The sequence below is a fragment of the Nelumbo lutea genome, chromosome 2 (assembly GCF_056320005.1).
Source record: "Nelumbo lutea isolate HS-2025 chromosome 2, American lotus-T2T, whole genome shotgun sequence".
Lineage (NCBI taxonomy): Eukaryota > Viridiplantae > Streptophyta > Magnoliopsida > Proteales > Nelumbonaceae > Nelumbo > Nelumbo lutea.
This window is the reverse complement of record NC_142685.1, coordinates 41,124,113-41,150,815: the sequence shown is the minus strand read 5'-3', so window position 1 is coordinate 41,150,815 and position 26,703 is coordinate 41,124,113. Positions and strand designations below refer to the sequence as shown.

At 36.7% G+C, this 26,703-nt stretch overlaps 2 protein-coding genes and 1 long non-coding RNA gene across 4 annotated transcripts; 1 reads left to right on the top strand and 2 right to left on the bottom strand.

Annotated features, from left to right (window-relative positions):
- Positions 1–6,170: 6,170 nt before the first annotated feature.
- LOC148870076 (CASP-like protein 4C1) lies at positions 6,171–10,506 on the bottom strand. Of its 2 annotated transcripts, XM_088971905.1 has the most exons (5): positions 10,358–10,506; positions 10,241–10,270; positions 7,259–7,490; positions 7,029–7,164; positions 6,171–6,761 (listed from the first exon to the last, which is right to left on the bottom strand). In XM_088971905.1, the coding sequence occupies exons 3-5, from the start codon at positions 7,480–7,482 to the stop codon at positions 6,528–6,530; spliced, it is 594 nt and encodes a 197-aa protein (XP_088828031.1). In that variant the 5' UTR covers positions 7,483–7,490; positions 10,241–10,270; positions 10,358–10,506; the 3' UTR covers positions 6,171–6,527. The 2 variants fall into 2 exon arrangements, with proteins under 2 accessions (XP_088828031.1, XP_088828030.1); XM_088971904.1 differs by lacking the exons at positions 10,241–10,270; positions 10,358–10,506 and adding an exon at positions 8,724–8,849.
- A 1,055-nt stretch (positions 10,507–11,561) lies between these two features.
- Positions 11,562–12,975, top strand: LOC148870075 (uncharacterized). The gene is made up of 2 exons (XR_016107648.1): positions 11,562–12,313; positions 12,499–12,975. It is a non-coding gene; the product is annotated as an uncharacterized LOC148870075 (long non-coding RNA).
- Positions 12,976–15,055: 2,080 nt separating this feature from the next.
- Positions 15,056–24,254, bottom strand: LOC148870074 (ubiquitin-conjugating enzyme E2 7). The gene is made up of 6 exons (XM_088971906.1): positions 23,672–24,254; positions 23,462–23,564; positions 22,259–22,356; positions 22,068–22,168; positions 16,694–16,771; positions 15,056–15,436 (listed from the first exon to the last, which is right to left on the bottom strand). Exons 1-6 carry the CDS (start codon positions 23,718–23,720, stop codon positions 15,359–15,361), a joined length of 507 nt encoding a protein of 168 aa, XP_088828032.1. The 5' UTR covers positions 23,721–24,254; the 3' UTR covers positions 15,056–15,358.
- Positions 24,255–26,703: the final 2,449 nt, after the last annotated feature.

Here is a 26,703-nt window from a genome sequence, read left to right as displayed (position 1 = left end):
AACTTAGGATTTAGGAAGGGCCTTGTTTTAGGTTTGGGTCATTTACTATGACACCCCCTTGTAATTTCATGTAATTACTATGGCCTACCCTATAGTTTTTTTGTTTTTTTTGGATAAAACCAAAAGGAAAAATAACTTACCTACCCTATAATTTGTGCATTTAAGACTCGTATATCCACTTGGGAATGGTTTTTATTATTAAAATATCCACACAAAGTCCCATACATATCATCCTTTTAGAAACAAAAACCCTCCCCCTTCCCCCACATTATTTTATTTAAAAAATAAAACAAAAAAAAAGAAAGAAGATTATAAAAATAAAAGTAAAATAGATGATAATATAAAAATATTTGTTATTGTTTATTTTATTTTCTGTTATTTCAAATGAACATTTCAGTTATTTGTTTTCTTTTAATTATTTTGATTGAATGAATGTTAGGATCAGAATTGTCATTTTCCACTTCAACCTAAGAAAATTACCAATAAAGAAAGTAATTGCAAAGTAAAGGGATGTCTCACTGATATACAAACTATAAGATACGTCTTAGTAATTCTATAAAACTATAAGGGATATTTTAGTAAATAACCCTTTAAATTTTGTTTTTACTTGAACTTCAATACCTGATTCTTTTTTTTTTTTTTTTTTATCTTGGTTATTGAAGCTGATGTGATGAGTTTATGAGTTAAACAATGAGTTTAAGCAACATCTGAATTTGATCTGATAAACAGATCATGTTTTCACATCAATCCCATCTGATTATAACTAAATGGATATCCAATTAGTCCGACGTATATATTTTGATTGAGTTAATTCCAATCCAAACTGATAAGAAATAAACCATGAGAAACACATATAATTAATTACATATAATGCGTAATGCGTTTGCATTCTTAATGGGAACCTTGATCTACAACCAACAATATACACTAAATATAATCTATAGCCACACATGTCAAACAATGTTTGATTACTAAAAAGCTTCGGCCCCCTTAATGACAACATTCAAGTAAAACATATTTGAGATGTGCAGTTATAAATTATATTGGAATTTATATTGGTACAATCTTGTTAGTAGCAGATGGGGTTTCTGAAGAAAGAAGTAGGGAAAGAAAGAAAAGGATAGGAAAATATTTACAAACCTTGTATAGATTTTTTCATATTTTTCTTTCTTTTCCTATTTTATCCTTCAAATCAAACACAACCTAAGGGTCTATTTTAAGTACATAGAAAGGATTTTTGGGCCAAGGTATTTTCCATGAATGTTAGAGTGGGGAGAGTAATATAGGTTTGCATACAATGCTCAGTTTGGAAGGAGTACAAATACAAATACGTACAGTACAAATATATAAAAAATATATAGTTTTGCACTGTATATATTTGCATTTGTACTCTTCCCAAACTGAACCTAAAATCCATATAAGAGGGTTTATTTTGAAAACATGGCAAGATTTTTTTAGGCTGAGATTTTTTCCATCCATAATTTGTCGACAAGAAAACAGAATAAAGGGTGGAAAGAAGAATAGACTCCTTTTGAGCAGTGAGGACCAACACCAAAGTTTCCATCATTCACAGAACAACTACATTAGCTTCCTTTTCAGATGAGTGATGGTGTTCCCATCAACGATGGCCACAGAGAGAGATGTTTGTATCCATCTTTGACAAAAGTGAAATCAAAGAAAGAAATGACGTATATACATGGCTTAAATACAACTCAAAGTGTGTCCTGAATTCCTGATACACATCTTCCCACCCATGGTATCCGTGTACTCAGCAAAGGCCATATATAAAAATATTATATTCCAATGCTACTATGTCAATAAATTAGATTTAGGCCATGTTTGGGAGTGTTTAAAAATAAGTGTTTATTCGAAATGAGTATTTATTTGGGTCAGAATCATATTATTAAGCATTTATTGGTGTTTGGGAATAAGCTCAAAATAAGTGCTTATTTTTTAAGCCAAAATTTTCAGCTTTTTTTAAGTGCATATACGATAAGCACTTATTCAATTTTTTTTTTCTTTTAAAACTATCCCTATTTGAATTTTAAAATACCACTTATAAATTGTCCTTAGTCGAATTTTATAAAAGTACTTTTATAAAAGTGTTTTCATATAAGTACTTTCACAAAATTGTTTTCATAAAAATACCTTCTTAAAAGTACTTTTATAAATGATTTCGTAAAAGTGCTTTCATAAAAATAATTTCATAAGCGCATATTTTGAAATTTTGAAAAAAAAAATGAAGGACAAAATAGTCACAAATGCTTATGTACGAGTTTATCGGAGAAAAAGACTATCAAATGCCCAATACAAAATAAGTGATTATTTTTTAAAATAAACACTTGAAAAAAATTAGATACCAAATGCAAACAATGACTTATTCGAATATGTATTTGTTTTTAAGCACTTGTTTTTAATATAAGCACTCCTAAACATCGCCTTAGAACAAGCTGACCCCGAATCTAGATCTCCAAAATATCTTAAGTTAGATGGTAGTTCTGAGACTATTTTTACTTCCAACAAAACGAGAAGCATCTGATTTGGCTTAGATCTTGGCACAAAGGCTGATCATTCTAGTTCATCCTTTGCAGGTTGGTTGGATTTGTGTAGAAATTCTGAATGAAATGTACTCAGCAGTCAGCACTCTCTTGTTTAGATATTTCTCTTTAAAAATCTAGAAAGATAGATATAATTTTGTTCTTAACAATGAGGAATGTAAAGGCAGTTTTGGTGGAAGGGTGGCTCACTTAAAAATAGTTATCATACTATACATTGGACAAATTGTGCAAAAGAAAGAACAAAGGGAGGTTGGGATTCCGAAAATTGGATGCTATGAACAAAGCTTTTGGGCAAACAAGTTTGGAGATTCACAAATGAACCAAATTGTTCGTGGGCTCAAGTAATCAAAACTAAGTACTTGAGATCCAACTCAATTTTTAACCAACAGCCAAAATCAAGTGACTCCCTATGGTGGGAACAGTTTATAGAAATAGCCTATTTTCTGAAATATGACTTCATATGGAAAATAAAGAATGGTGAAAAGGTTTCCTAATTAATGATCCATGGGTACGATCAATACAGGGGGGGCTTTCTGCCATTGAATGAAGATGTTTGCCAATTTGCTCAATCTCTCAAAGTCAAGGATGTTCTTGTCAGAAATGGAACTTGGAATCTGCAGGTTCTCAATGGCTTCTTTGATCAGGAAACAGTACAAGAGATACTGAAGGTTCATTGCTTTAATAACATTCATGAAGATGTTTTACTGTGGATGCATTCTTGCAGCCATAAGGCATACAGTCAAATCTGCATATTATGGTTTTCAAAATCCGGTAAAATTAGGAATTGGTCAGGTGGTTGGTTTCGTTTTATTCCAGAATCATTATTTTTCCAAAAACCATTGATTTGATCAGCAAATCACTGATCCGGGTAATCGAACCGTTCAAACCATTCCAATGGTTTGGCCGTTTTATTAGAATGAATTGTCTGTTCGGTTCGAACAATCAGACTGTTCAACCTAGGAATTGGACCCCTGACCAATTTATTGTCCGGTTGGATATTAATAACCTTGCTGCATATCAATGTTTTACGAGAGAATTTGCATCCACTTCCTGTCAAAGAGTTCCATGGAAGAATATTTGGAAGGTGAAGGTCCCTTTCAGATTTCAACTCCTTTTGTGGAAACTTTATTGGGGCGGGGTCCCTACAAAATACAACCTCAAGTTCATACAACATACAGATACCATTTTTGTCCTTTGTGAAGAGCATGTTGAAACATTTACACACGTCTTCATATCATGCCCGTTTGCAAGAGTTGTTTGGACAGCTCTTCATGTGAATCTCAACAGGGTTAATGACAGATGTGTTCTAATCTAAGGGTGTCAATGGACCAATTTTGGATTAGACCCCATCCAGTCTAAAATCAATTTGGATGATTTGGACGGACCAACAAGACATATTGGATTGGATCGATTCGGTCCAAAATATTTATTATATTGAATTGGACCTGTTCTATCCATAATAAATTAACATTGGATTGGGTTGGATTAAGCCAATATCTGATCTATTGATATAAGATAAAAATATAGGTGTCAATGGATCGGATTTGGGTTAAAACCAATTTAAATCAAAACGAATTTGAATAGATTGGACAGTCCAGACATTGAATTGGATCGGTCCAAAATATACATTGGATTGGATTGGACCTGATCCATTTATAATACTCACATTGGACTGGATCGGATTTGACCAAATCCAGTCCGATTGACACCCCTAATCTAATCCATCTACACATTCAGAAATGAAAAGAGACATTGCCTTTAAGTACCTCTAAAAGGGAGCAAGAAGCGATGCTATAAAAGATAGTAATAGCATTTAGACTCATATGGGACGTTAGAAACAGGAAGTTATTTGATAACACTACACCTAATCTCATGGAGGGCATGGACAGAACATTCCAACTCCCTCCTGAAGGTCTTGATGTACAAACATTTCATCTGTTAATTTAGTGTTTTGTTTTTTTGGCTGACAAAAAAAAATATTATTGGTATAATCAATGTCATTCACAAATCAACATTGGAGAGATAACTAGCTCTTGCACCTGAGATTGTTAAACTACTGTCAGGTTCAAAGCATGATTTTTAAAATCACTCGGAGACCGAACTGGTTAGGGGTCTGATTATCGGGTCAAACAGTCTGATAGTTTGAATTAAATGATCGGTCTGTTCTGACAAAAAAATAAAAATAATTCAAATGGCTAATAGCTCAGGTCAGCGGTTTGCTGATTAAAATCAACATTTTTTTGAAAAAATTCAGTTCGACCGTCTGGTCCTAAAAACCATGATTCAAAGTATCGTACATATCCGCTTACATGTATCGAATCAGTGGATTATCAACACATGAAATAAGGAGAGTTTTGGGGTAAGACCTATTTCAAGGGGTAGTAAGGCCTTTAACCGACCCCCCTAAACATGTTTGGTAAAAAAAATAAAGGAAAATAAATAGTGCGTTGAACAAAGTACTTTGAACCTTGCTGTCAGGCTAAGGAGAGAAATGAAGAAAATATTGTTTGGAAATATGGAGAATGGGGTTAAGGGTGAATATTGATGGTGGGTTAATATCTCCTAATAAAGTAGCTTTTGATCTTATCTGTAGAGATTCTGAAAGCGTCAATTTGGCAGCCAAATTTGGTCCAAAGCGTCGTTCTCTCCTTTAATGGCTAAAGCTGAAGGCCTGAAGCTGTCTTGCATGCTTTAAGAGCTGTTAAAGAAATGGATCCGAAGATAGTGATCGTTGAGAGCGACAGCATTCAACTTATAAAGAGTTTAAAGGACCTCTCAGAATTCAAACTTCAAACCCTGCAGTCAGAACTCAGAACATCTTGTTCAGGACAGCTTGGCGTGCTGTCTTAAGCAACTACTGGAATTTCAATGTATTTCTAATCTAGAAAGAAAAATACAGCAGCTCTTGAGCCGGTGAAAATTGGATTTAAGTTCAAAAGGGGGAGCATTTCTGAGTTGTTCTGTTTTCTTTCTTTTGTGGACATTTCTTTGGTTGTTTGCTTGTTTTTCCGTCAATGAAAGGCAAAAACAAAAACCAAATCCAACCTTATAGGGTCAGGTCAAAATACATTTAACTGGTCCATCTCACAATTTTTATAATTCACACCAATAATAGGTGCAAATATTTATATAAAGTCTTACAATAATAGGCCAAGTTTGGTTTGAAGAAAAAGATAGGGAAAAGAAAAGAAAAGTGTAAAAATCTATAGAAGGTTTATAAAGGTTTTTTTATTTTTCTTTTCCTTTCCCTACCTTTTCCTTTAAACTAAACATAACAAAATTTCTAACATAGTTCATAAAAAATTTTATTTGACAAAAACATCTACACTATCCATAGTTCCACAGAACACCGTAAAATGTATTCCAAGAATGTGACGTTATCTCAACCACTCAATGATGGGGCCTGCCCACTAGATTAAGACGCTCCACATTCCTATTAACCACAAAATTACTCATATAATTTTAAGAATTGATTTATAAATTTGAAATACACATAAGGTGGGCCATAAATCTCAAATGGGAAATAAATATAGGCAACATAGACACGGCTAGGTATTGTTGTATGATCCAACAACTAACGAGAAAAAAAAAAAAAAAAGAAATCTTTAGAAATAGTAACAACTAAAAATTTTAATAATCAAAACTAGAGTGGAAGGGGTGATAATCACCTACAAAAAGAGAAAAAGCAACAATGTTTTGGGACCATAATCAACCCCCCAGCTCTACACCCTAGGATCCAGAATCAAGAACCAAGATCCAACGGTGAATTCATACAGGGGTTTACCATGGTCCCATGGGACAATATAGCATTGGCAGAATAAAGTGCATATGCAACTCTCGGGTTCATCACATTCACATACAGAAAAGTCAAAAAAAAGTGTAGCGACACACACAGGCACACACACATGCGCTCCTTCAGTCATCTTGATCAGATAGAGATAAGTCCTTCTATTTTGTGTCTGGCTACAGCTACAGAAGAAAACGGGAGCCGCTGATAATAAAACAAACGAGACGAAACCCCGAAAGCAGCGAAGAAAACCCTAAAAACAGGAAGCCCGCGAATCCCAAAGCGACTGAAATGTCTGACTGAACACAAAACGAGTTTACAGCCGTACACGTGTCTCCTCCTCCCCCTCCTCCCCTTAAGGTTCGGGACAATGCCGTTCCCGCAGCGTCCGCCGATAGCAGCAGGTAAGCAAAAACCTAAGCAACCACCGCGACATTTAAACCAAATCCACGTCGATGCAATATTGAAAAAGCCTACCCTACTTTTTATTAGCAACAAAAAAGGCCAAAGAAGTGGGTCCAGTCCAAGTACCCAAGTACCCATTACCCTTACCCAACGACAAACTGGGAAACAGAAAGCAAAGAAGAAAGGAAAGGGTAACCCCAAAAAGTAATTAAAAAAGGAAATAGAAAAAAAAAAATCAAAATGAAATGTCCAACACAACACAGAACACCTCCACCGACCTGATCGTGACCGAAATCAAACCAGACCTGCACGATCTCCGGCAACAAAGTTGTTCCTTTCAAAATCTCCCAAATCGAAGCTCCCATTTCCGCCAAGGAATAGAAGGCCACGATTGCGTTTGCAGCCAAAACAAATCTACGACAAAAAAATAAAATAATTAATATTCCCTCGTTCTCGTTGTTGTAAAAAAAAAAACGATGGAAGAACCGAAGAAAGAAAAGGGGGGTACCTAAAAGCGTCGAAATCGTGCCAATTGGGGGAATCAGAGCCGTGAGAATTGGTGATCATAAAAACTGCAGAGGCAAGAGAGAAGCTAAAGGAGGCAAGTCGGAATACAAGTACGAGTATGTTGAAGCGTCGGAGCTTTTGCACGGACACAGTTGAATGGAAAGGGAGATTTGACGTTCGAGGTGGAGTCTCACCATTTCGGAGTGACGACTGTGGGAATCGCATCCTTGTTCCTTGATGTTGTTGTTGTTGTTGCGAGTAGACACAATGCAAGAGTTGAGAAGAGGGTAAGTCATGAGACTTAAGGAGAGATAAACCGATAAACCGAAAAGGAACAAGGTTTTTTTTCTTCCTTCTTTCTCTCTCTCTGTCTTATTATTTCCCCTTCTTATACTATTTTTCTTTTTTTCATTTTGAGATAAATAATTTTATGGGACAGATTTTGGTTAAAATCACGGGGATGATGAGGGAGGGAGAGAAAGGAATTAAAAAGAAATAAAAAAGGAAAAGAAAACCCAGAAAAGGAAACCCTTTTTACACAATCGTTCGAACAGATTGTGTTACACCCAATAGTAAAAGTCAGCACTGAGCAGAATGAGTAGCGAGTGAGAAGAGAGGGTAGAGGTGAAAGCTTTTACATCCTTTCTTTCGAAACCGGAGACCTCCTTTATTATTTTATTATTTCCTTTCTCCCTTTCCCTTTTATCTTGACTACGGCCTATTATGCTGCGGCCTGCGGGTTTTCTGTTTGCCTTTGCGCTGGTTGGTAATCATAGTTTCTTCCTTCTCTGAGGAGTGAGGAATAGCTACTGACTACGGAAGTGAAGAATGAAGATTGAGCGAGTCTTCTCTTTTTTTTTTTAAATATATAAAACTTGAACGAGGAACGACATCCCACCCACCCATCAAGCAAACAAAGGGTCTAAGAGAAAAAGCAGATGAAATAAATGGTTAGTTGGGATGAGTATTCCCTGATCCTTTTCATCAGTGGTGGGTCGGGGTGGGGGTGGGACCACTTCTCAACCCATAGAAAAAAACCTCGTACCATTTTAAAGTAGATACATACAAAACATACTCTACTTTAGTCTCATTTCTCATGTGAAAGTGAAACGGCGGGGACATATGCATTTGATCTTGTTGGTTCAAAGTTTGAGCCTGAAAACAGGTTCATATTTTCCGACCTTTAACCCGGTTCCGATCCTTGCTTATTGTCTTGCTTTGTAATTTGCCCGGCAATGATGTAAGAATTAAGATGACCCTTTAATATCCGGTGGACTGGCCAAATATTAGGAAAAACGAAAGTGCAAAATACAAAAACCTCTCCTCAAGTTTCTGACAATCATAAAAACCTTTTCTATAGTTTTATTTTAGGAAAAACCTTCCTTCTATTTTTTATAAAATTAACAAATACCTTCCCAATGAACAAAACTAAAAACGTTAAAAAGATTATAGTTTTTTCAAAATACCTATTTTACCCTTTTCTCGAACACGATATATCTTCTTCCTCGTTCAAACCTAGAAGCAGAGGCAACGGTAGCACTTCTCTAAATCCGATATCTTCCTCTTCTCTCATCTTCTTCGGCTTCTTGTTCTTCCCCGTTTTCCTTTTCTCTATCCCATTTTCGCCACTGCAACTAGGGCTATTCATAAGAAGGCCCAACCTTGGGTTGTACAAATTCATAAACCGATGGTTCGGGTCGGTTTTGGTTTTCTTGTGTGAAAACCGAAATCGAACCAAACTGAACCGACTTATTTCCTATTTAACTAAAAACTGAAATATCTGAAAATATATATTCCAATATATTTGTATTTATATTTTTGTCTATATATATATAATACATATTTCAGTTTTAAATATATTTCCAGAAAACTAGGTAGCCATGGGGGGCATGGATGAACTTAGAGCCGAAACTGACCCAAACCGACCCAACCCGACTCAAATCGATTAGGTCAGTTTTGCTTAACACTAGGTCGGTTTCGGTTTCCATCTCAAGTAACCCGAGTGGGTCGGGTCGGTTGGAAAAACCTTAATAACCGATCCAACCTGACTCATGAACAGTCCTAACTGCAACCAGTTGCAATGGCGGATTCGAACTCAGCATCGATTAGACCTGTTCATGGGCCGAGTAGCCCGATGGCCTAGCCTGCACCCCAGTCGGGCTTGGTCATGTAATTAGGCCCATGGGCCTGACCTTGGGCCTAACACAGTAAGCCCGAGCCCGACCCAGCCCAGCCCAACTCAGCATTATATATTTTATAAAATATATAATATGTATTTTATTTATTATATAAATAATATAATATTTATTGAAATATATATTTATAATTTAATATATACATTTTTTTATTCTTTTTTTATAATTTCTTTCTCACTCTCTCTCTCTATTCGGCCGCTTCAGCATTAGTAACAACATGGGCTAAATTTCGGGATCGGGCCCAGGCCCAGGCTCGGGCCCAAATTATAGTCCCGATGGTTGGCCGGGTTCGGGCCTTAAAAAAAATCTGTTAATACAGAGTGAAATCCCAACCCGAGCCCGGCCCGGCCCATAAACAGGTCTAGCGTCGATCCACCTTCTCCCACCATCTTTGTTCTCCTTCCCTTCTAGGCATCCATTTTCGGATCGCTTTCCATCCCTGTTCTCTAATCATCACCATAGTCGCATCCATGACAAACTATGCTTTAAATCCTGCATCTTCACCAACCTGAACTCTAGAGCAAACAAAGAAAAATCGAAAACAGAACTGAAACCAAATCGTTAATGGCATTTAACCCAGGAAAAAGATAAAAACGGAAAGAGAGAAAAATAAACAAATAAAATACGATCTAGCAAACAAGAACAAGCAAGAATGTTCAGATCGGACTAGGTTGAGAGTAAGATCTATGGGAGAGAATTTGATGGAACCTACTCCATCGATCTTCTCCCCAACCTCAAATCCTCCTTGTCAAAGGAAATATAGAGAACATCTGGTTCAGGGTGAATACCTTAGTAATGTCCTAGCCGATGGTTTGATGCTGCCAACAAGAATTCCAATGAGTTCGATGTGTTCAATAATCGAGAAAGAGGGTACGGAAGGGTGGAATGATCGAATCAGCTCCCACCTACAAGCTTGAACGAATGGATGACGACCTCTAGGTGCTTGACTCACGACATTGTTCAATTGAAGGAATATCGTTCACGGAGCGGGGACCTTGGATGGTTGCAAAACCGGATGACGACGGTGTGGTTTCACCTCTGATAGTTTTTCCCCATAACTGGTACGAGCTCAGAGATGCGAAGGAGATTTGAAAATATCGCCGCCTAAGGGAAAAAGACGCCGATGGTTCGCAGGGATGAATTTAGATCTGCTGCTGCTCGAGAGGAAGAAGACGATCAACGGTTCCTTCAATTCTGCTATCTCTGTCACCGTTGCTCTGCTCGGTCTCAAATGGAAGGCAATGAACAGGGTGTATTTCCAACTGACTAGAAGAAGAAGAAGAAAATGAGAGAAAGGGAGAGAGGGAGGAAGGGAGTGGCTGAGAGGGGGTGTCGCCGCCACTACTCAACTTTTGGGTCCGAATGGGGAAGGGGAGGAATAGTGCCTTTTCGAATGATTTATGTTGAGGGGGAGAAGGGCAATAGGAAAGAGAGATTGGGAGGAAGAGAATGGCAGAAAGGGAGAGGTTTCGCATGAAGTACTGCCGCTGCCAAGAGTTGCAGTAACGGTGGTAGAAAATAGGGGCGATGGAAGGGGACAATGCCAGAAGAAGAAGAAGAAGGGAAAAGAACAAGAAGCAGAAGAAGATGAGAGAAGAGGAAGAGATCGTATTCAGAGGGGTGTTGCCGTTGCCTCTGCTTCTGGGTTCGAATGGGGAAAAAGATGAGCAGTGTTCGAGAAAGGGTAAAATAAGCATTTTGAAAAAAATGTCATCTCTTTGTTAATTTTATCAAAAATAGAGTTGAGGCTTTTGTTAAAATGAAATTACAGGAAAAATTTTTATGATTGTCATAAATTTCAAAGGAAGTTTTTTATTTTTCCCAAAAAGAAAAGAAAAGAAGATCGAGTCTAGCAAAGAACCTGCTTTATATTCTTCTCAATATATGCATTGTAGACCCAGTTATATATCATTATTTATTACACAAATTTTTTAAACTAGAGATCTATTAATTATACCCTTGTTGTTTTATATTGTTTGAAAGTACTCCTACTCTGACAATTGTCACCAAAGCCAAATACACGAAAAGTCATTTTTATCCTAAGAAAAGGCATCAAATAGTAAATTACTATTTTGATCCTATATTTAACACAACCCTGAGTAGAGTAGAGAAGAACATAATCTGTTGTTGGAGTCGAGAAGAATATCGTCGCCCGCAACGACGACTGCTGCACCTTCCATCCGGTGGTGCGACAGTGAGTCATCACCGTCGTCTCTCCAGAATTTAGAAATCATGCCGTCAATATTACCAGCCTTGAATGGCTTGTTCGCACGGCCCTGTCTCCGTCAGGATTCGACTTCCAACCAGAATAACCTTCTGCTGATAAACACTTTTGCGATGGGAAAACCCTTCCAACTGAAATTAGGAAGAAAATTAATCCTCCGCGACAGACCCACAAATCCAGGTCTCCTCATCACCCTCCTCTACCAACAACAACGCCACCTCCTAAACCTGCTACTTCTCAAACTGAAAATTCCAATAAAGAGAACTTCGAAAGCCCAGAAAGAGACGAAAAAGCACCTTCAGTTTTGAAGTCGTTCTAGTGATTCAAGCGAAACAGTAGTGACTGGGATCTAAGGTATTAGAAGTCATACGAGTAAGAGAAAAAACTGAATAGTCAACATATTGTTTGGTTAACTCTTCAGCTGAAGATTATTCTGGTTGGAAGCTTTCATTGAGGCAGAAACCGAAATCCAGGAGAGAACCTACAGACCGGCAAGAGCGTGGCGATTAAGGTTGTTGGGAAGGAAAAGGTGATCAAGGTTGGAATGACGAAACAGGTGAAGCGGATTTGTGATTCCGGCATCGTTTTCTAGCTCCGGTGAAATTACGATATAGACGGTGGCAAGCTCCCCACCCCGGTAACTCTTCTCCCCAAATCATTCCCTCATTTTTTGGTCTCTCTCCCTCTGCATCTCCCGTCTCACCCTTATCCTCTGTTTTCTCCACCGTATAACAGAGCTCGAGATCTTCTCACTCTCCCTTCTTTTTTCTTGTTTCCTTCCCGCCATTTGTCCCCTTGCACCATTTATCAAACACATCGCAGGTGAAGCAGGAGATTTCGGTAATGAAGATGGTGAAGCATCCCAACATCGTCGAGCTCCATGAAGTCCTCGCCAGCAAGTCTCCGAGGCAGTGAGCTTCTCTGCGAAGGGTCGGCTGAAGGAAGTCGTTGCACGCGCTTACTTCCAGCAACTTATCTCTGCCGTCGATTTCTACCACAACTACGGTGTATAGCATCGGGATCTGAAACCTGAGATCTGAAGGTTACAGATTTTGGGCTTAGCGCGAGAACGTTTTTCTCTGCATTGGTAACATCTCCCGTGAATAATAACGTATTGGTACGAAAGATATTCTCAATGCATGGTTGAAAATATCGTTGCGAGGCGCCTGTGTGATGATCAGTTCATGTCTCTCTCCTATCAATTAAAAACAGATGGTCTATTGCACACATGTGAAAGCGTACATGAAAAGGGCATTTTTTACTAATAAAGGGCATTTTGGACATAATAATTAAAACAAACATGTAAAATCACGCATAAACGGTTTGTGACAGAAATTTAATGGGAATAGAATTATGCGACAATTGTCAGAAATAGTAGAAATACTTTAATTATATATTTGATGTTGATGCTCAGACAATGGTGCTGCTAATACCTCGTTTGAAAGCATCACTTTCGGAGAAAACAGTGTCTTGCGTTTCCTTAAATAATAACAAATATTTTTTGTTTTGTACCAATGTTCACAATGCGTGTTCATTATAGGAAGTTTACATCATTGTCATATCACGTCTTTATTGACAACAAGAAGCATCAATAGAGAAAACATCAAATTTGGCGTTGCTCCAAACCACGCCTTTTTGATTTTCAAGGCATGGCATGAAACATAAAAAATAGTTTCAAACAAATAGACGTTTCCTCAAGCAAGCACCATTTTTCTGATGTGGCATTGATGTATTACCATTTTCTAGAGCAACGTCATCAATGACAAACAGACACTAAGACAATAGTGAAATAATAGGAGTATAATTAATCAATTTCCTAAACCTTAAGAATAATTTGAGAAAGTTGCCCTTATTTGTTTCAAAACAGGAATTCACATCTCCACCCCACATATACGGTGGGGATGTGCTGTGGGGCGGAGAACTAACCCTACCAATCAAATTATAAGTTTGCGTGAAAGAGATCACATTCACATCTCTGCCCCACAGCAGATCCCTGACGTATATTGTGATGACACCATCAGTTTGTACTATCATAAGGAGATGTTCCCACTACACCTAGGATGCGCTGTGGGGCGTTGTGGGGTGAGATGTGAATTCTGCGTGAAAGTGTGCTTTATATTTTATATTTCCCTTGATACTTGGTCCATGTGCGTCTCTTGTGGCAGTGTGACGTCAGGAAGTCTACGCCTTGAACAAAAATTGGTATAATACAATTAATTGAGTAATATTTTTTGGATCGACTATGATACCCAAAAAAACATAAAACCAATCAACCGGAGGCATCATAAAATAGGTAACCAGTCAGATGGTAGTCATCAAATTTTACAGGGGGTTGATTGGGATCAAATCCAGCAACGATCAAATCCGGTGGTCATTCAATGTGTCCATCCAAATTAAAAGCAATATCGCCAATGATCCAGCAATGTCGCTTTGAATAGGGAGGCATGGGATCAAATCCGGTAATAGATGATGAGATTAGTGCGCCATTTGAATGGGATCAAATCCATTGGTTAACAATATTTTCATGTATCATGACTTTCTTAGATTCAACGCTTCATTTGTTTACTGTTTCTTTAAATTACAAATGGAAATATGCTGATTGGTAACCACTTCTATAATACCGATTGGTGAATTAGTAGTTTTTTAAAGAATGATGTCTTCCTACTCTTTCATTTTTCTTTTTAAATTACAAGCATTTTGAAAGAAAGCCAGGGTTAACCTTAGTGTGATTGAAAAATATGAACCTGACTTCAGGTTGGGCCCTGGGCACCCAGACTCAACCTGAACTCACATATTAATAGCAATGACTCAGTCCTGCGACAAGCCGGATCCTAAAGATATTGTAGGTTAAAATATCAAACTCAAGAATTCGGTCGGATTTCTATGGCTTCAGACATGTTATCAAGATTTGTAGGGACTAGTTTAGAATAAGTCGCTACACACACCAGACCAAGCTATTGCCAATGCCGCCTCATCGAGCTGATTGAACCATCATTTCAAAAATTTTCATTGAATTCATTTCACGCCATCAAAGCAAAATTAAAACTACATATAACTTTTATCCCCAGATTGGGATAAAATTTTACAACTCCGGACTGGAACTAGGTGCAGCAGTTCCAACTGGTGTAACAAATAGCAATTGTTGGGGACTACTTTGTTATTTACAATACAAATAAAATAGAAAGTACTGGTTTTTTGGTAATAACAGAAAGTACTACTTGAAGAGTAGATATCCACATCTTATGGTTTCAAATTTTGCAAATATTTAAGGCATATGGCGCATTGTAGACACTACGTAAAAAAACAAGAAAACAATTACCAAAGTACCGAAGTTATTTCGATCTGGGAAAAAAAAAAAAAGAAAATGAACCAGTACTAATTTGAGAAACCAAACAACTACTAACTCATGCGGACAGCCAGCCATTCAGATTTCGGACACTTGACCAAACCCGTTTAAATACAGAGTTCAAGTTACATGTGCCATAGCAAGTCACTCGAACAGAAAGGGGGACGGGAAAGTAGGGAAAGGTAATAAAGAGACGGCTGGAAGAACTTCATGGAAATTCTACATAGACCAGACATAATTACCAGATGATCAACCAGTTCCCCGACTCGATAAAATAACAATTATAAGGCACAGATCAGACAAGTTACTGGGCTTTGAACCGTTGGGGATGGAAGATCATAGCATTTCTTGAGACCGTCTCACGATTCGACTTACTTTCTTCTTGAACTCGTCCCTTCTGTCTCTCCATTCTTTCTGCAATTTGTACCAAGAGAAGCTAACATTAGAAACCAAGGACAGGAAACAAGATACAAACCAAGTATTTTTTTTATAGCAGGATTGTTTTTTTATTACTATCACAAAGTAGGAAATAGAACGGAACATTAAAATTGTGCTGCAAAATCATATTGCCAAAGCTGCCGTTGCGATCAAACAAACCAAGTATATAGTCAAGTTCCCCTTCCCCTGGCTGGGACACAGCTTCAGGACCTTCTTGTAGACCAGAATTTTAGAGCAACACCCTCTCTTAACACCATGGAAAAGAAATCTGGACATCTTACGATGTTAATTAAAGATAACCCAAATATTTAGTCACCGATTTGTCTCAATGATAAAAATCCAAAATAGTTATTCACCGGTTTGTCTCGTTGATGAAAATCTGAAAATCCAGCAGTGACAGAAGGGCATAACTTGCCCAATAGAAATGTGTCATCTTTTTTCCTTGATTACGGTTTTAATTCCTAGCTTTTGCCTCGCATAACCCTAAGCCATCAAGTCCATTGTTTATTTTTTTTCAACCAAGACATTAAGACTTTTTGGATAAAAACCCACAAAGAAAGGGTAAAAAATAACCCAGAAAGACTAATTTCAGAAAACAAATTGATCACCCTGAGCTCATAAATAACTCCATACAATGTTCCTTACAGCCTATAAACAACTTCCAAACCTATACCCATATGCATGCGGATTCCTGAGTGTATGATAACAGACTTCTAGCACATATACTTCAACATCTCATTCTCCTTCAAGGATTTCTTATATATATATGATTGAATAACAAAAATAATAAAAAAATAACCACATGGATGACTAATATTAGTTCAAATTCGTTGCCTTAAAATTCGTTAAATCCTATTTCTGACATAAGGAAAGCTATATACAACATTAAAAGAAAAGGAAAAAAAAATACAATTGTTAATAGTTCCAAAAGAAAAGAGGCAATGGTGGTTTTTAATTCTCATGCTCTTGTAGGGGGGCGCAAAAGAAAAGATAACCACACATAATGGTTTACCAATTTACAAAAGCTTTGACAGGGAAATAGAAGATATTTGGGTTCGGGTCCTTGGGGAAGCGAAAAAAAACAAACAACTAATTCAGTAGTCAGCTGCATTAATTGTCTTCTAAAAAATGAGTCCAGTAAATTTACAATTAACAGTAAAGGATAGACTGAACAAATAAACGTGAAGAAGCAACAGACAACTTGACAAATACATGCAACGAAATTTCACTTACTGCAGCTTCAATGTTTGCAGGAGATTCATCATTTGGACTTGACAACATGGAAATTATACTCAAGACTATGCTCTCAACCTGCATAACCAAATAAATAAGGTTTTAAAATTCAGCTTCAGTGTAAAGCTCCCACACCATTAGGAAGTTTAATTAATTTGTGGAAGTTTATGGAAGCTCACAGAAATATTAGGAAATGATGAGAACTATGAAAACATCATGAAAATGTTAAAAATCCATGGCAAAGGTTTAAAATAAAAGGAATAAATACCAACATAAATTTAGGATTCATACAACGAAACCAAGGTTTAAAATATCAAAACATATCAGCTGAAATGCCTGAACTGAAAAGCTTATTACTTTGTCTTCAAGCGAATAAGTTTTTAAGGAGGTTATGGGCTTCTTAATGGCTAAAACTGAAGTTGAGAAGATTACTATACCTTTGAATATTGTATTACTAAATCATTTTATACACTAAATGGCAAAGCAATAACTTGTTTAGTTCAGCAACTTCGACTGTTATCAAATGGCCCCTTACTTTCATCCTAAGGCTCAGTTTGGAAGGAGTACAAATACAAATATGTACAGTGTAAATACATACAAAATAATACAAAATATATAATTTTGCACTCCACATATTTGAATTTGTACTCCTCGGGTCCTTCCAAACTGAGCCTAAGGGTCTAATGAATAATCAAAGTTTACTGAAATTTGATAAAAGTAAAAGAAATTTGACCTAAATTTTCATTGGATAAGTTTTGCTTCTATTGCTAGGGAAGTGAAGGTTGGCCTGTAAACGGAGTGAATTAGAATCAAATCAGGCCATGTTCAAATTCGATTCTGATTACAAAATAAGTGATTCAAATTTGATTCAAAATCCGTCAGATATTCAGAAATCCCATCTGAATTCGACTTCGATTAAAATGTTGAATATTCGAATATAACTGATTTTGCAAGGAAAACTGTAAATCTAAAAACCAAAATAAAGAGGAGAAACAACCATCACATGTGAACAACACAAAAAAAGCTCAAAAAATAAAATCATTACTTGTTAAAAATGCAAAAAAAGACTCAAAAAATCTAAAACAAGAAAGAAAATAGACAAAAAAAAAAACTCATAATCCAGAAGAAAGAAGAAATGGGAGAGAGAGAGAGAGAGAGAGAACAAAGGAAGAGAAAGAAATCTTGGACAATGGCCCCAATCATAGTTTTCAAAGCGCCAAAGCGAGGCTGGGCGTCTGGGGGGCACCTTGTCGCCTAGGTACCATAGTGCCTAGTCGCCTGGGCGACTAGGATTTTTTTATATAGAAAACATAGATCCTAGGGTAGTTCCCTAGGTACCATAGCCATATTTCCTTAATAATTATTCATAATTTCATAAGACAAGTATAGAGTTCATGTTAAAGTATAGAAAATCAACATATTCATGAGAAGAAAAAAAAAGGAAAAGAAAATTCAAAAAATATAGGGGCTGAACCCTTATTTTTGTTATAGGAAAAGAATAAAGAAAAAGTAGTAGTAGTAGTAGTAGTAGTAGGAAAATGTGTTGATTAGACAAAATTTCAAGTTCTTCCTTACTTATTGGTTCAGGTTTTAAAGTCTTTGAGGGTTCAATACAGCATTTAGCAAATGTTTGTATTGATTAAATCCTAACAAATAAGAAAATAATAAAAACAAATTAGTATATATACACAAAAAATGAATATTTTAGTTTAATAGTGCCTATTTTATAATTATAATGTCAAAAAAATAAAGAATAAAAAAATATTTTACAATGCATAGTACAAAACTGCTTGGCGATTAGGCGAGGCGAGCCTCAAAAGGCACCTTGTCACCTTTACAACTATGGCCCCAATCAACAGAAGTTGAAGTTTAATCTTCAGAAGCCCTTTTTGTCTTCGATAGAAGCTGGTTCTCCTTACTTTCTCTCTAAACTTTTCATCCTGAGCACCAAAACAAAAGGTGCTGCAGAAACTAAAATACAGGAGGAGCTGCACTTTTCATCCTTAATGTGAGAGCGGAAGGTGTTGCAGAAATTAAAGAAACTAAAATACAGGAGAGACACAGAGAGAGAAAGAGGGGACAAGAGATAAAGAAAAGAAGGCTTTTGGCATCTCGGTAAACGAAAAAGTTGAAAGGCTCATCAATTGAAGTGATTGTAAATCAGGAACAACTTTTATTTGTCTTTAGAAATAAGTAGATACGGGTGACGCTTTGGGTTGTGTGTAAAGGGCGCACTACAAGTTAATCGAATTAGAATAAATATCCATTATCAAATCGAATCAGTATGTATTCGAATTCAATCCGATTAAATTATCGATACAAAAATTATATTCGAATTCGACCGTTTATTCCATCCGAATCATTCGAATTTGAATTCAAATTTCTGGTACTGTTTACAGGCCTAAGTGAAGCAGCTTAGTAGGGGTGAGCAAACAGTTTGTTCGGTTTAAAACCGAACCGAATACACCAAACTTTCAGAAACCGAACTGTGAATGGTGGAAACCGAACCGAAACCGAAGTTAGGTTAAACCGAATAAACCAAACCAAAATTTCTTTTCGGTTAATTCGGTTTTTCGATTAAACCGATTTAGCAATGGATCTGTGTTTGCTGTGACTGTAAGACAACGAATCTGCTGCGAGCACTGCTTGTGGCTGTGGGTTTCATGTGTATGGAACACATGAGGGCCACATCCTCTCTCACAGACTAGGATGTTTTGTTTTGTTTTCTTTTCTTTTCTGCAGAAGAAAAAGAAGACCCGGCCAAGTGGCAGCCACAATCTGAGATGAGGAATGGCTCGCTCATCTCAGGACTCAAGGTATTCATCTGTGTGTTGGTGTTGCAGAAGAAGGAGGTTTCTGAGTTACCTGGTGCCGGTGAAGAGGAAGAACTGAACTGGGCTACTGGCGAACTGCTGAACTGTGTGAACTCTGTAACCTAACTGTGTGTACTCTGTAACCGAACTACGGAGCGGCAAAGCGGAGCCGACGGACTCTGTGTCACTGTGTGGACCAGGACTTACTGTGGACGTCAGGACTCAGGAGAGACTGGAGGTACGAGATGAGGTAGGAGAGTGGTGCAGTGGTGGAGTGCAGAAGAAGACGAAGAGTCCTGTACTCCTGATTTGTTTTGCATTGTTTTCGTGAGTAAGAAGAAAGTTTGAGTCTTTCACGTCATTGCCTTGTTAGGAAATTTGGCATGTAGCCAAATTTATCTTGGATCTTCGAATTCAAAATTCGATGTATACTTAATTACTTATATTTATTATTTATTAATTTATTAAATATTAATATAAAATAATATATAATTATAAAGTTCGGTTAGCCGATTTAGCAAATACAATAACCGAAAAGTATAAAAACCGAATAAAAAATTGAAACAACCGAACAACCAAATAAGCTGAACTGGTTCAACCGAAACCGAAATATCGGTTCAGTTTTTCGGTTTTAACCAAAATGTGCTCACCCCTAGAGCTTAGTGCAACTAATACAATTCTGGCAGAAGAATATGGTGTTGCTTGGGAAATGGCTTCGCAGGTTGCTAATTGAGAAAGCCAAATTGAGGGATGAGGTGGTGGTTTGCATTCATGGGCAGAATGAAAATGGATGGAGCTATGACTCTTGTTCTGATAATAAAGTTAAAATTCCGGGAAAACTTGTGGGTGGGGAGTCATCTCTAAAGTATATTTTCCCTTCTTTGTTCTCTCTTTCATCTCAAAAGGGTAAGCATCATTGCTGATTTTATAGTGCCTTCAATTTCCCCACGGTTCTTGATTGGAAGATAGGGTTGAGAAGGAACCTGAACAGTTTGAAATTTCTGACGTATCCTTGTTGTTGGGTTTTCTTGATAGGATCTACCTTGACCCTGGGAAAGAAGACAGCTGGGTATGGAGCCCTTTGCCCTTGGATCTGTTTTCCCATGATTCTTTCTTCAAAGCCTTAGTTTCCTCTCTTCAGGGTCAACCCCCCTTTCTGGTAAAAGATATTTAGTGTAAGACCATTCCCCCCTATGGTTGGAGCTCTTTGTTGAGAAGTTTTTCATGAATACATCAATGCTTGATAATTATTGCAAAAAAAAGGAAGCCTTACTGTACTATTTCCTCACATTGGTGCACACCTTGTAAGTCCAATGGTGAGTCTGGTTTTCACATACTAATCCCGTCCTTTTGCTCTTCACATTTGGGGAAGGTTTTTTTTCTTCTCGTGGGTGCAGGTGGAATAATACACATTGTGTGGCAAACTTGTTCTCTCATCAACCTTGAGGTGGCCAAATAAAAAGAGGTAGAATAATGTCGCAAGGTCAGTAATGGTATAGATTCTATTGAAGAAAAGGAATGATAGAATCTTTGAAGACAAGGACAAAGGTAAGAAGGGAAACATTGATTTTGTCATCCATGCGACACAGCTTCTTGTTTGAAATTGGTGAACTTATTCTGCCCTTTTTCTATGGATGACATTTCAAGGAATTGGGCTGTGATCAAGAATATCATAAAAAAAGAAGGGCTGTTAGTGGATGATAAACCCAAATAGGGGATTTGTAAAGTTGAACTTTGATGGTAGTAGTATTGGAAACCTGAGGCCTTCCGGTATGGGGGTGTCTTCAAAGTAATGAAGGTAATGTGGTTGCAATGTACTCTGGTTCAATTGGCTTTGGAGGCTCGATAAAAGCTAAACTTAAGGTGGTTGTGTATGGTGGACAGAAAGCTGTGGAAATGGGTGTGTCCAACCTAGCCAACTATAAGTTTCATAATTGGAGGTTTAAAATGTTAAAGCTTGTGAACAGTAGTAACATAACATATCAAACACTAGGTAAACTAGACCTATGACTTTAAAAAGTTAAAGTCATGGTTACCCACCATAAAAGGTAAAGTGAAAAGATGGCGGTGCATGTGGAGGGCCTCGTAATATTTTTTCTCTGTTTTAAAATTTATTCATTAAAAAATCAGGATGGAGCTTTGAGAATCTGAAGAGATGAGAAATGTTGTGCAATGTGTGATTTACTTTAGAGGAGAAGCTGGAACACCAATTTATGAGGAAAATAAAAACCAAAGTAATAAACAAGGAGCAGTGTTATTAAAAATAAAGAAAAATTAGATAGTGTAATAGATGAACATCATTTTCACATGTTGAGCACAACTTATTAATGGGATAGTCTAATAGATCAGGATAAAAAAAAAAAAAAAACAGTTTGTAAATGCTATTCCACTATTTCCCATTTCTGTGAGTGAGTGTTGTACCAAATCAAATCAAATATCAAGGGAAAACAAGAATATGAATTACAGCTTCAGCAAGTCAACATGCACCTCTTAGTAACAGACTACAAAAAAATAGATGATAAAACACATGGAAAAGGCATCAAATTTTGCTGAGGTCATACCGTATGGACAGGTGTCCAGCGCTCACTTGCAAGCTCATAGCCATTGGGGTCCTCCCCAGGAGCATGAAGGATTGAGATGCAAACACGCCCATCAGGATAAACTGTGTTTAGTCAGAAAAAAAAAAAAATAGTTCCAAATAATGTTTGGATGTAAATGAAGAAGAATTCAGCTAAAAAGATAATCAACTAACCATTTGGATGCCACATCTCAGAAACAAACCTAACCGTTGGAGGGCTGTTTGGATAATTGGATGGAAAGCTCATAATGGCATTGAAATAACCCCCATCACTGCAAGAAGGTGACTTATTAATCTTCAAAATATCATTATACGATAGAGTGTACCCAAATTTTTTGATAAATGACTTAAATGTACTCGATTGCAACGCAGAACTCCAAAGATATCAAAATCTTAAAATCTACAATAAAATTAGCTGTTTCTATTTTCTAATCTTAACACCGAATCCTTTTCTCGTAAGAAGTCTCTCAATTATTTTTGAAATCTCAAAAACCTGCTCCTGATACTTACGATTTGTCCAATTTATATGATTTGAATTAAATTGATTGGGACCTACCTTCCATGGCTATATCAACTCTTGTATTTCATTATTTTCAAGGGGTTCTGCTTCAAGTCTCTTACTAGACCAAAGATTATCCTGTGTTATTGAAAGCCCATTAAAAGACATTTTTTTTAGTATATTTTACGTCAACATGCTAATTAAAGAACAAATTCGTGAAAATTAATTGATTTTGAAATTGAAATTGACTAATCACGTAACGCTCATTACATGAAGTAGTGAACTTTGCAGTGTCAATTTCTTGGATGATAGCAACAGGCGCTATTCCACTTTCAACCAATAACAGTTGGGCAAGAAAACTCCAGATATATCTAAACCACAAGATAGTAACTCATCTGTATCGATGTTAATGGCAAAATGGTATAGTTCTTACGAAATGGAAGAACCTAATCACGTGCCTTCAAGATTTACATGGAAAAAGTAAATCTGAATATCTTTCAATTTAATACTTGAAAATAAAGCAAATGATAAACTCAGGGAAAAAGGAGAAAATTTTATCAATCCCACATGGAAAATCAAAGAAATTTAGGATCCTTAACATATCTGAGAACCCTAGATCAGGGAAAACGCCGACAAACCGACATCAGGGCCCGGTAGCATTGAGAGTTAAAGAAAACAGTTGAATCAACCAGGATACAAAAACAAAATAAACATACAATCAACCAAAGATAGGATAAATCTCAAAAAGCTCAAGCGTTTTCATCCAAACAAAGAAATCATGAAACCGATCATCAAACAACGGAGATACACCCGAGGAATCATGCAAATCGAGGGAGAAAAAAAAGAACCGTTGAAGTGACGGAGGCGAGATTGCTTACTAAAGTGTATCAGGAGGCCCGATAATGGTGACGCTCCATTCGAATATATTACTGTCATCTACCAAACCGGCGGAGAAGCCATCGACCGGGTTTTTACAAAGATCTGTGCAGACAAACAAGAAAGAATCAGACCCATATCTTGATTCAAAACAAAACCCTAGAAAATGGTTATAAAAATAGATGCAAGAGAAGAAAGAATTCGACTAAAACCTTTCAACTGTTTGTGAAGCAGAAGGCTTGCTTGGGTCGCTGCAGCCATCAGCGAGAAAGAAAAAGGTTAGATGATAGAGATAGAAATGGAGCGAAGGAAGAGATGGAAGGAGAGACTGGTTATGACTTGGAAGCGTTTGGAGGAGCGGAGGAGGGGGGGAGGTTCACAAGCTGCAACGCGAGCCAAGAGATAATCAGAGACCGCCGTATTGAGTTTATATAGGGAGAAGGTTAAGGGGGAATCGAGTAGTAGTCTGTAGTCTGGTCTGTTGAGTTTATGTTCGTAACTTTTGCTTTTGTATTTTATATTTTTAACGTAATTTTTCTTTTTATTTTCAAACAAAAAAAAATATCAAGGAGCACACATGAGTACATGGCACACCACACCACATTGTCTAAAACCACATGGAGCCATGGAGAAGTCCTGGTCCTCCTCGGCTCGCTCGACGTCCTCGTTCTGATTCCAATAATGCGTTAAGTAGAATCAGTAGATGTGATCTCAATATCTACCTGTCTAGTGTCTTTCTATATAGGCACAGCTAAGCTAGTGAGTGCAACGCGTGTTGTACAAGTACAACCGTCCGTCTCCGCTTTCAGGCTTCTATTCCTTTTGTTCTTTCTTTTCATTCTTCTTGATTTATTATTGAATTTTAGTGTAATTATATAATAATAATTCTTTTAGCCAAAAACAAAAAACAATATAATTAATCATAATTTAGGTAAATTACTTGAACCCATCGTAGGTTTTGGATTTGGTCCTAACAAAACAAAAGCCTCCCTTCATCTTTAGAATAAACGTATGAAGTAACACAGAGACTGTCTCTAGTCTCTCTTGACTCTTGGGTTAACGCTAATGTCCACACTCACCGGTGAGGCGGTGATGGTGAAGGAAACAATCAAATGAAGACTCCGGGCTTTGACCGATGCCGGACATACCAGATCGATCAGAAAGTTTGGAAAGAGCACGTCACTTGCTGGTTCCAACTAAGTTGCAGGAGAGATCAATGCATCTAATGGTGACAGCCTCCATCTCACTCGAGAAGAGATGGTCACGCGACAGACAGAGGGTGGTTCTTGGTAGATGATGGCGATCCATGCCTTAATTCCCTTCCCATGATCTATGTGGATTTTTCTGTGCAGTTCCATTGAGGGAGATATATCTATCTTGATTTTCATGGACACAGAAGCCAATAACGCGTTGGTTCGGTTCGTGGTTTATTTCGAATTATGTTGCCAAGGTATCGGTTTTGTCAATTATTATGGAATTGGTATTCTACTATTCTTCTTCGGTAGTTGGTGCTTTTTTCCTACTAATTCATCTTTTTGGAGTTAATTTCTTAATAAAATTAACATGGGTAAAAGTGGAAAAAACTTCACCAACGTTTTAATTTGTCCGTTATTTGCGAGAGATTCAACGGAAAGGGGGCGGATTTGCAAATTTAATTAAGAAGCAATAGTATACGGATATTGAGCCTGTCATATCATTCACCGAAAGGCACTTAAAGATTTTTTTTCAAAAAAAAAAGATTTTTTAAATGTTAAAGAAATTATAAGTCCTAAAATAAATAAAGATCAGTTCATGAACATCCACATATGGGCATTTTGACAAATTATTTAGGCTCAATGACTCATCACATCTCGGCAACTTATGTCATGTTTGGTTTAATTCTCATTTTTTCTCATTCTTACTTAAGATGAAATTTTAAAATGGAAAAGAATAAATAAAAATCAGAGAGAATGATAAAGTATTGTTATGAATCAATTACACATTTTCTAAAAAAATTAATTCTTTGCAAACGGGCAAGTGTTCTATGTTGCTCATTTTCATTCTTAAAAAAATGTGCTAGCAATCATAAACCATCAGCCTAGGTCTCCAAAATAATAGATGTTTACCGGTGGATGGCTGAAAGTCAATGCCTGTTGGCGTAAGTTTCCACGGTAGTCAACCAATAAATATTTATGGTGGTGGTTTTGTAGACCTAGGTCCGCAGATTATGACTGTTGCATAGATTTCTTTAAAATAAAAATGAACAAGATAGGGCATGATTATTTTTCATGCAACAAGCTACTTCAATTTTTTCCTAATGAGTTGATTTTTCATTCCGACAAAAAATTTTATAATCAAACACTCTAATATTATTCCTTCTTGTCTATTATTTCCTATAATGAAAAAAAAAAATGAGGCTAACCAAACATGGAATTGATTTGATACAGGCATGCCATAATATAAGCATACAACCATTTATTTAATTTTGACAAAAGCACAACAGTTGATTTAATTTGATACGGGCACACTACAGTGGATTTAATTTGATATGAGCAATATCACACATACGCAAAGACTATTCAAGGGAATATAAAGAGTATTGTTTTATTTTAGACAAGTCTGCAAAGGAATGATAGATAAACCCAAAACAAAAACTGAAAACACTAGAGAAATTATTGGTTAGCCTTGGCTCATATGAATCCCTTCAAAGTGAGGAATTGCTTTTCATTTTGTTTTTTTTTTTTTTTTCTTTTTAAAAGGAGGGACTTTTTTGGCTTTTTAAAATAGAGGAATTTGAACGAACGGCTTAATTTCTTATATTGGGCCTTAGCGAGTTTTGGTCTGGGGCCATACGACACACCATTCGGCATTGATGGCGTCCTCTTATCTATGAAGAATATACCCTTGGGCTATAGTCAAACCTTCCGAACCACCCAATTCATAAGTATATTCTTTTTCTTTACTTTGTATTTTGTTTTACATTTTTTCTTAATAATAATAATAATTTGAAGAAAAGAATGTGGGTTTTTGAAAGATAATATCTTATTTGTCTGGTTCTATAATAAACCATCAAGAATCCAATTATACCCAACAAGCTATTAATTTCTTTTGGTTGACAATAAATTGAAATCAATTTCCTTTTTCGTGAGGATATTTAACATGGTTTTCAAAACTGGTTCGGATCAGAAAAATTGGAAATCAGTCACCTAATCAGTTTCAATTTTTTCTAAAATTGTTTTTTTCCCCAAAATCGTTGATTTTGGTC

Bases quoted from the DNA above. Each gene is read 5' to 3' on its own strand.
- LOC148870074 (XM_088971906.1), bottom strand. From the start codon at position 23,720: ATGGCTGCAGCGACCCAAGCAAGCCTTCTGCTTCACAAACAGTTGAAA. The intron at 23,565-23,671 runs GTTTTAGTCGAA...TTGTCTGCACAG, and splicing joins GCTTCACAAACAGTTGAAAG to ATCTTTGTAAAAACCCGGTC. The intron at 15,437-16,693 runs GTAAGTGAAATT...TACAAATTGCAG, and splicing joins CTGCAAACATTGAAGCTGCA to AAAGAATGGAGAGACAGAAG.
- LOC148870076 (XM_088971905.1), bottom strand. From the start codon at position 7,482: ATGCGATTCCCACAGTCGTCACTCCGAAATGGTGAGACTCCACCTCGA. The intron at 7,165-7,258 runs GTACCCCCCTTT...TTTTTGTCGTAG, and splicing joins CACGATTTCGACGCTTTTAG to ATTTGTTTTGGCTGCAAACG. The intron at 6,762-7,028 runs GTCGGTGGAGGT...GTGGTTGCTTAG, and splicing joins TTGATTTCGGTCACGATCAG to GTTTTTGCTTACCTGCTGCT.